At 37.7% G+C, this 9,319-nt stretch overlaps 1 protein-coding gene and 1 pseudogene across 5 annotated transcripts in view; one reads left to right on the forward strand and one right to left on the reverse strand.

The window, feature by feature from the left end:
* Positions 1-5,257, reverse strand: part of LOC105550924 — a 114,499-nt pseudogene extending 109,242 nt beyond the window's left edge. The window contains exon 1 of the transcript XR_001007801.1: positions 5,145-5,257. The product of XR_001007801.1 is annotated as an elongation factor 1-gamma pseudogene (transcript). The remainder of the gene's footprint in view (positions 1-5,144) is intronic.
* Positions 5,258-5,260: 3 nt separating this feature from the next.
* The window catches only part of POT1 (protection of telomeres 1), a 120,459-nt gene continuing 116,400 nt past the window's right edge, over positions 5,261-9,319 (forward strand). For 3 of the 4 annotated variants that reach the window (XR_001007793.1, XM_011995936.1, XM_011995934.1), the window contains exons 1-2: positions 5,261-5,449; positions 6,252-6,436. Coding sequence is in view for 1 of the 4 variants with exons in the window: in XM_011995933.1 (XP_011851323.1) it covers positions 6,314-6,436 (123 nt within the window). In the remaining 3 variants the exon portion in view is untranslated. The remainder of the gene's footprint in view (positions 5,450-6,251; positions 6,437-9,319) is intronic. The other variant, XM_011995933.1, reaches the window with a different exon arrangement.

A 9,319-nucleotide genomic window follows, 5' to 3' on the forward strand; every position in this document is an offset into this window, starting at 1 on the left:
TTATTCTCAGGAAACAGCCAACTCTGAGTCTTGAGGGTGCTCAGGCTGACTTTTAGCAGCAGAACATCTAATTCACTGACAAACCTTGAAGGCTTACTTTGTGCTTAGAAATAGGTGAATATACATCCATAAAAATAAAATTATATGCCATAGATGAGAAAATTTAAAGAAAGGGATCCCTGTCTTTTCAGAATCACTAGAGAGATTACAGTTATTATACAGAGTCTTGAATTTTACAAATTGTTAGAAAACTAAGGGAAAGAACATGGCATAGCCAAACACTTGCAAATATTACCGGAGCTATAGCTGTAATTTATTTCTAATCCAAATCAAGGCACAGAAAGAAAATAAAAAAGAAAACAGGACGCATCTGAAAAAGGTTAATTACATGCCTAGAAAAGAGACCATTTGAGAGGCAAACATTCAGGGGAGATGGTGCCCTGACCACAAATGTGAACATCCACATGTATTTCTTCAGTAGACTACGACACCAAACTCACATGACTTGATTATGTTAGGTTGTAGGATCATACAAAACATTTTGTGTGTCGAAATTCCATGCTTTCCCAACAGCCAAGTGTTTATAATTCGGTTCCTCATAAGTACTGATATGAAGATAATGCCATATTCCAGATATATAGCTAATAATTTAAAACATTTGGTTGGAATTTAATACATTTGTATTACCAGGTTTTTTAAAATATCAATGTGAGTTTGTTTAACATGAGCCAGTTTCACCAGAGTCACACTCTGAGTATTTTTTTGTGTCTAATATCTGAGCATGATCACATAAAATCACTGCCTATATGAGGGCTATATCTGTGGCAGTCTACAGCCTAGGGATAACAAAAGAAGTGATGAATTTGATCTGAAGACCAAAATTAAGGCTGCAACAGGGTTTAGAGAGTATTTAATAATAATAAAAAATATGTATATATTGATTAGCCCACAGTTTTGTATGCTTGAAGCCATATGTTTTTATGGACTGAAATGTACTACAGAGAACTAAAATTTGCCTTTATTTTATTGCTGTATTTTCATCTTTGCTTAATTCTTACTTCTCAGGAAGGTCTAATGTGACCTTTCTATCTAGGTCAGTTTCTTCCATTACATACTTTCCTAGTACCATGACTATTCTTTGTATCTCACATCATAATAAAAATTTTGCATCGGTTTATCTGAATTTTGAAAAGAGATTCTGTCTCCACTGCAAGATCCAAATCAGCTAGGGCCACGCCTGGCTGTGTTTAACTTATTGTTACATGGCCCTGCTCAATTTCAGGTACTTGGTAAGTGTTCTCTGAATATTCATTAAGTTTACATATTACCTTTTTTCTAACATATTAAAAAAATGTTATCAGAAATGGTGGCTCACATCTGTACTCCCAGCATTTTGGGAGGCCAAGGTGGGAGGGTCACTTGAACCCAGAGTTTGTGACCAGCCTGGGCAGCATAGTGAGACTTCACGTCTGCTAAAAATAATTAGTGGGGCACAATGTTGCCTGCCTAAAATCCCAGCTACTCAAGAGGCTGAAGTGGGAGGATCACTTGAGTCTGGGAGATTGAGGATACGGTGAGAGGTATGATCTTCCCACTGTATGCCAGCCAGGGCAACAGAGTGAGACCCTGTCTCAAAATAAAAAAAAATATATATATATATAGAAAGAGAAAATGTTATACATGAGGTATATGAGGAAACATGTATATTTTTGGGGAAGTCATACATTTCTAATAGTCTTTGAACAAGAGAAAGTTCATATTTGTAATTCATTTATACAACTCAATACACTATAATATATTGACCTACTTATAGTTTATAATTAAAATTTGAATCTAGGTTATTTTATTCTTTTCTTGGACAATTCTTAAAATGAGTAGCAATTGAAGGAAAGGCAATTTTGTAACTGATGAGGATTTTTTTTTCTTTTTTCTTGAGATGGAGTCTCGCACTGTTGCTGCGGCTGGAGTGCAATGGCGTGATCTCAGCTCACTGCAACCCCACCTCCCAGGTTCAAGCAATTGTCCCGCCTCAGCCTCCCGAGTAGCTGGGATTACAGGTGCCTACTACCACACCCGGCTAATTTTTTGTAGTTTTAGTAGAGACAGGTTTTCACTATGTTGGCCAGGCTGGTCTCGAACTCCTGACCTCGTGATCTGCTTGGCTTGGCCTCCGGATTACAGGTGTGAGCCACTGTGCCTGGCCTAGGATATTTTAAAATAATAAATTAAAAAGATTTATTATTAAAGTACAAAAGCTTTTGGGAGACCTCTTCAATGGACACTAATGTTTTCTCAATTTGTAGTACCTAATATTATGTTTTAAAAATATCTTTATTTTCTTCCTAATATGCAATGAATGATTACATGCTTTACCATTTACATTTAGAACTTAAACATACATTTGAGAAAAATTTATGTTTGATTTATCTCCTGGTTCAGCTACATAACAATATAAAAATTTGATGCTTTATTGAAATAGGACTTTACAAATCCATTTAGATGTTCATTAGGATTGGGCACAAAGACTATTCGATACAAGGAAATGAACTCCAACTAATGTAGCCTAGCTATTATTGCTAGAAAAATCTCAGGAGTAATAAGATGATACTGTCAGGCTCTAGAAATGCAACCTGATGACAACCGCTTGCAGGACAGATGAACTGCAAATAGGAATGGGTTAATCACCCCACAATTAATGCAAAGGAAATGAATTTGAAGCGCCGGACATCTTAGGAATTCAATTTTACATTTAGACATTAACAAGTAAATAGTAAAGGATAATATGAAAATGCTACGACAGGGAAGATGTGTCAGAAATTTGCAGATTAATTTCTTTCATTTTGATTTATAATAACTGTACTGAATCCTTATATTTATACATCACTTAAAAAATTACTCATTCCGCTTTTGGTCTTCATTATTTATTAACAAAAATTTAATTTTAACTTTTCTTAAAATTGAATATTTTCACATTGCAGATTTTATATAAAAACTTTTTTCATTGCACCTTTAAAGGTCATAACTTCTAATAACAATTACATTAATTGTTAGCCTTAGAGTAGCTTTTTTGTGCTGCTTCAACAGGCATAGAATAACAGTAATGGATTGTTTTGGCATTAATATGTCTTCATTGCCTTATTCAGTTGATTCAATCTCTTTTTTTCCTCTCTTATTATCTTAAATTGTACTGTATATTCATGAGCAATTTTCTTCATTTGTGGAAACTAGTTACTAACGTGAGGTAAAGCATTACAGGCTCTGGAGCCTCTGCCACTAATTGGGAGATTATGCAGAAGAAGTAAGATTGGAAGTTACTTGGACGTGTAGGAAGTGTTGTGTCCCACAGGAACTAAGAACAACTACTTTAACAAAATAAAAGGACTTACGTATACCTCTATTAGATATCTTCATCACATTCTATAGAACAGGGATACTTATCGGCTAAACAGATTATGAGAAATTTTAAAAGATTCAGTTGGTAGAAACTAAGAGGAAAACTAGGACCATGTTGTAGCACAAAGAATGTTTTCAAAAATATGAGACTAAAAATGTCCTTTTGGGTTAGCAACAAAGAGTTCTTCAGTGGTTTTTCTAAGGGCAGTTTAAGTGTAATGGGGTGGTGCTGGGTAGGGGTGGGTGGAGGGGTGGAAGTCAGAAGTAAGATAAACAGTTTTTCTCAGCATTTGTTCATTCAACAAATATTTAACACCCACAGAGGAGTGTGAGACCAACTGGGCAACATAGTGAGAACTCGTCTCCACAATTTTTTTTTTTTTTTTAAATTGGCCGGGTATGGTGGCCTGTGCCTGTGGTCCCAGCTACTTAGAAGGCTGAGGCCAGAGGATCACTTGAGCCCAGGAGTTCCAAGCTGCAGTGAGCTATGATCTTGCCACTGCACTCCAGCCTGGGCGACAGAGCAAAAGCCTGGGAGAATGTGTTTAAATGGTGACAGGAAAGCATGAATAAAGAAGGAAAGCTTAAAATACATTGAGATAAAATATATTGATGATGATGGAAGGGAGATGAAAGTGGTCAGGGTCCAAAGCCCATGTGGAGGGCTTCACATAGAAAGAAAGAACAGTATTTCACAGCTGGATGCAGCCAGAGATGGAAGGATCGCATCTAAACTTTCCCTACAGTTTTCCTCAAATGGACAACTCCTGAGTTCATGCACTTGTCACCGCTGGCTTCTGCATGAGATATAACCACAGGGATGGGGAGGGGAAATGGGAGATGGGCTAACACTGAATGCTTCCTGTTGATAAAAAAGGCACTTTAAACATAGTCAGCTGGCTGGGCCCGCTGGCTCACGTCTGTAATCCCAGCACTTTGGGAGGCCAAGGTGGGCGGATCACAAGGTCAGGAGTTCGAGACCAGCCTGGCCAAAATGTTGAAACCCATCTCTACTAAAAAAATACAAAAATTAGCCGGGCATGGTGGCCTGCGCCTGTAATCCCAGCTACTCGGGAAAATGAGGCAGGAGAATTGTTTGAACCCGGGAGGCAGAGGTTGCAGTTAGCTGAGATCACGCCATTGCACTCCAGCCTGGCGACAGAGCAAGATTCCGTATCAAAGAAAAAAAAGTTAGCTATATCCTCCTACAAATATGTATATAAAGAAGATATTTTAGTTCAAATTAGTCTTGGAAATATTCATGTAAATTCTTTATTACATTTAGTTTCACACTAGGATGGTTTCACTTAAATGATTGAAGGCATGTATCTGAAATTAGCAGAGGATTCATGTTTAACAATTTATCATTATAAATGATAAATTATAATACCAATTATAAGTTATAATAAATATTACATAAGAAACTATAATAAACCTATAATTTATAACTATTAATTATACCACAAAATCATAGCCCTATAAAACAATGACAAGGTTACAAATCTATAAATAGCAAGACTCAATGGTGGCATTAATGCCAATGCCCGAAATTACTATAGAAACTCTCAAATAACACTGTTATCCTTGCAAATGCTTCTTTATAAAGACTGCAGTAGGTGCCTACTTCCTCCGGGAAGAGAACTGGATATTAAAAGAAAGCCTCTGCCTGCAGAAGCTTCCAATCTACCAAACGGAAGCTGAAACCCTGCCCAGCGGACCCGCCCCCTGGCCCTGAACGTGCCTCCCGTCACGCAAGCTGGAAAGCGACTGGGGGCGGAGCTAAGGGGAGCGGCGAGAATTCCGGAAATGTGACCGGATTGGGCGGGGCCTGTACCTTGGCCCTACGCTTCCGTTGGCGCCGCATCCTGTCAATATTTCGCCAAACCTCCAGGCGCCGTCAGTGTGTGAACCTTTACACAGCTTGCCCCCGCGGGCGGAGAACTAGCAGCTATGTCCTGGGATCCTGCACGCATGCGTGGAGCTGGACGGTCAGCGTGCGAGTGACGTCACGTGCGCGCCCGTCTAACTTCTTCCTAGGGTTGTTTCTAAACTGCCGGTGAGTAAAATTTGTAAGGTTTGGTGTGTTCGTTGAGTGGGTACCAGACGGAAGGGGCCCGGGATTGAATTAGTTTAGATCCAAATTTGATGTAATTATCGCAGAGAAACACTTTTTCTTACGAGTGTTAATCTCGATCCTACTGTGTTCAGCATCTTTCTTGGTGTTTTGGGAGGAGCAGAGAGAGTTAAGTCCAAGTCCCCGCCCTCACAGAGCTCAGATGGCTTGGGGGAAGGTTGGTGCGCAAACGTTAAAATTGGATATCGACACTAGTGAGTGTCCCAGTCAAAAGATCTGTAAATAAGGTGGAGCCTACGATGCACAAGTTAATCTCAGTTCAGTAATTTTTGTTTTTTAGTTTATTTAGGGGGTGAAGGGAGGAGGCCACAGAAACATCTTGGAGTACGAAGCTTTTGGTGCACAATTTGCCTATACAATATTACAGCTCCCGTGGGGGTTAAAAAAAAAAACCAGGATTTTTCAGCCTCCCTCTTCCCCAATAACTTTTACATTTTAAAGCACAATGTTAAAGGCGTTTGTTAGTGACATTGTTACAGATTTTAAAACTTGCTTTTTAGAGGTACTTTAAATACGCAGCTTAGTAGAAAATGGTTAAGTTTCAGTTCCGTGGAAGAATGTCCTGTATTGATCTTTGCAATAAAATTGTAAAATAATCCATCCTCCTGTCACCCCGAACCCTGAACCGTGTTAACCATAATAAGGAAAAGCATAACTAAGTCAAACAGACTTAGAGCAAATTATTGACTGCATTTTGGATAAAACACTGGTTTTGTATCTTCAGCAGCAAGTTGTCAAATTCCCTAGTTGAATTTGCTTTGGACATCAGTGTGAAGAAGAACTGATATGCCACTTGAATTCATAAAGGAAGTCAATGGGGTGCCTGAAGTTCAGCCGCTGAGTAAATTACGTAAAGTAGATTTCGGATCCCTACAGCCAGGTTACAATTATAGCAAGAAATATATTCAGGTAAGAATTTCTGTAACTCAGAATGCTTTGTCCTATTAAAAGGAATGCAGTTTTTTAATGTTGAGTTTATTCATGAGAACTGGTTTAGGTATGGTTTTTGTCTTTGTCGTAACATTTGAGATTGAATATTTCAATACGTTTTTCAGTATTTAGCAAACAATTAGCAAATTCGTGAAACATTGGAGTAAGTTTCTGAGGTACAAAGATGAAGAAGTATAGGCCCTGAACTAAAGGTAATCACATTTCTGTGGGGTCTGACAATCACCTGATCTCCAGTTAAAATTAATAGGTGTGTTATTAGCATTGTGATATGTAAGCATGAGAGCTTTTGGTTCTGACAGATCAGGAAAGTTGAGCTGCAACTTACGGTATAACAGACTGTGCTGTACCTTCCTTTGGTGTAAAAAACAGTTCTTATGTGCATATTGAGGAATTTGGATGTTACTCTAAAAACTATGGGAAGTCTTTGGTAGGTTTTAGCAGGAGAAAAACATGATTTACTTTGGGTTCAAAAAACTTTGCTTTTAGGTAGAGAGTATATTGGAGAAGGCAAGGTTAGTGGAAAGATGTTAAGAGGCAATTACAGTAATTTAGATGAGAGTTGATGATGATCTGGGCCAGTGGCAGGGGGGATGCTGGGAAGGAGATTGAAAAAAGGTAGTAATAATAATACCTAAAGTTAACATTCGTTGCATTTTTTTCCGTACATTAGGTAGTGTTTTAAGTGCTTTACATGTATTATTTAATCATCACAAAGACCTATGATGGTAGGTACTGTTATTAAAGATGCCGTGTTTCAGAAAGGTTAAGCAATTTGCTTGAGATTGTATTGATAAAATGTAGTAGAGCAGGAATTTGAATATAGATGATTTGCTTTAGACTTGACAGGATAAAGAAGCAGAATCAGTAGGTCTTAGAAAACAATTAGACTAGAGTGGCAAAGAGAAATTCAGGAAACTTCTGTTTCTAATTTCTAGCCAGCCAGGAGAAGAAAATAGGGGGTACATATTTAGGGAGAAACATTTAGGGAGTTCAATTTGGACAAATTTGAAAGGTCTTCAGAGATGTATAAATAGTAGTGTCCAGTAGGCAAATGGATTGGGGAGTTTGAAGCCCAGAGGGTCTCTAATTTAGATGGGTTTGAGCCAAAGCATAGAAGAGAAGAGAACCATGTTGAAGAAGTCAGTGAAAGAAAGTAGCATGAATAGGAAGCAGAGATGGTCTAGAGAAGGAGGAAGAAACTCGGGAGAGAGTGGTGTCTTTGATACATAAGAAAGCAAGTTTCAGTAACACTTGTATAGATTGCTGTTTAGTAGGCACTCTCCTAAATGCTTTGTATATGTAATCTCTTAATCCTGAGAACCCTAAGTATTATTCTCATTTTATAGCTGGAAAACAAACACAGGTTCAGTAATTTATTCAAGGTCTAATAGCCAGTAAGTGGCTGAGCAGTGATTTACATGCCCATTGTCTTTGCCACTAACCAGAGCATTATGTTGCTATTAGATGCTCAAAGGTCTGAAAAGTATCTGTTCATTCTAATAACCAAGAAATTATTGATCACTTGGAAAGGTTAGTTTTGTTTAAACACTAAGAAGCAAATTCATTTTTCGGTAGTGTGAGGATTGAATGTCAGGTGAAAAATGAAAGCAGAAAATGTCTTTCAAGAAATGAGTTGTGATACTTTTGATAATTTAAGCAATTTTTTAAAAATTTGTTTTGTAAATATGTATGGGAAACAAGTGCAGTTTTGCTACATTGATATATAGCATTGTGGTGAAGTAAGTGCCTTCAGTGCATCTGTCCCTGGAGCAATGCAGCTTGTACCCACCAAGCAACCTCCCATCATCCACTCCACTGCTAATCCCCTACCCCTCCAAGTTTCCATTGTCCATCTCTCTACACTCTGCTTCCATGTGTACTCATTATTTAGCTTACATTTTTGAGTGAGAACATGCAGTATTTCTCTTTGTGTCTCAGTTGTTTCATTTAAGATAAAGGTCTCCATTTCTATCCATGTTGCTGTGAAAGACAATTTCATTCTTTTTAATGTCTAAATAGTATTGTGTATATATATGACTTTTTAAATCCAGTCCTCCATTGATGTACACTTTGGTTGATTCCATATCTTTGTGATTTTGAATACCACTGTGGTATACATATGAGTGCAGGTCTCTTTTTTATTTAATGATTTCTTTTCCTTTGGGTAGATACCCAGTAGTGGGATTGCTGGATCAAATGGTAGTTCTACTTTTAGTTCTTTGAGAACTCACTGTACTGTTTTCCATAGAGGTTGTAGTAATGTGTGTTCTCGCCAACAGCGTATAACAGTTCCTTTTTCTTTGCACCCCAATGTCATGTTTTTGTCTTTTTAGTACCCATTCTGATTGGTGTAAGGTGATATTTCATTGTGGTTTAATCTGCATTTTACTGATGATTAGTTATATTGAAAATTTTCTCATGTGCTCGTTGGCTGTTTATCTTCTTTTGAAAAATGTCTATTCATGTCCTTAGCCTACTTTTTAATGGGATTATTTGGGGTTTTTTGGTTGAGTCTCTTGTAAAATCTGGATGTTAGTCCCCTGTTGAATGCATAGTTTGCAAATATTTTCTCTCATTCCAGAGATTGTTCATTCTGATTATTTCTTTTGTAGCACAGAAGCTTTTAAATTTAATTAAGTTCCATTTGTCTATTTGTGTTTTTATTGCCTGCACTTTTGAGGTCTTAGTCATTGTGGGGAAAAGAAAAGAAAGATCAGACTGTTACTGTGTCTATATAGAAAGAAGTAGACATGAGAGACTCCATTTTGTTCTGTATTTGAGATGCTGTTAATCTGTGACCCTACCCCCAACCTTGTCCTTGCAAGAGACATGTGCTGTGGT

This window comes from Mandrillus leucophaeus, unplaced genomic scaffold, assembly GCF_000951045.1.
Source record: "Mandrillus leucophaeus isolate KB7577 unplaced genomic scaffold, Mleu.le_1.0 Scaffold5, whole genome shotgun sequence".
NCBI classification, from domain to species: Eukaryota; Metazoa; Chordata; class Mammalia; order Primates; family Cercopithecidae; genus Mandrillus; species Mandrillus leucophaeus.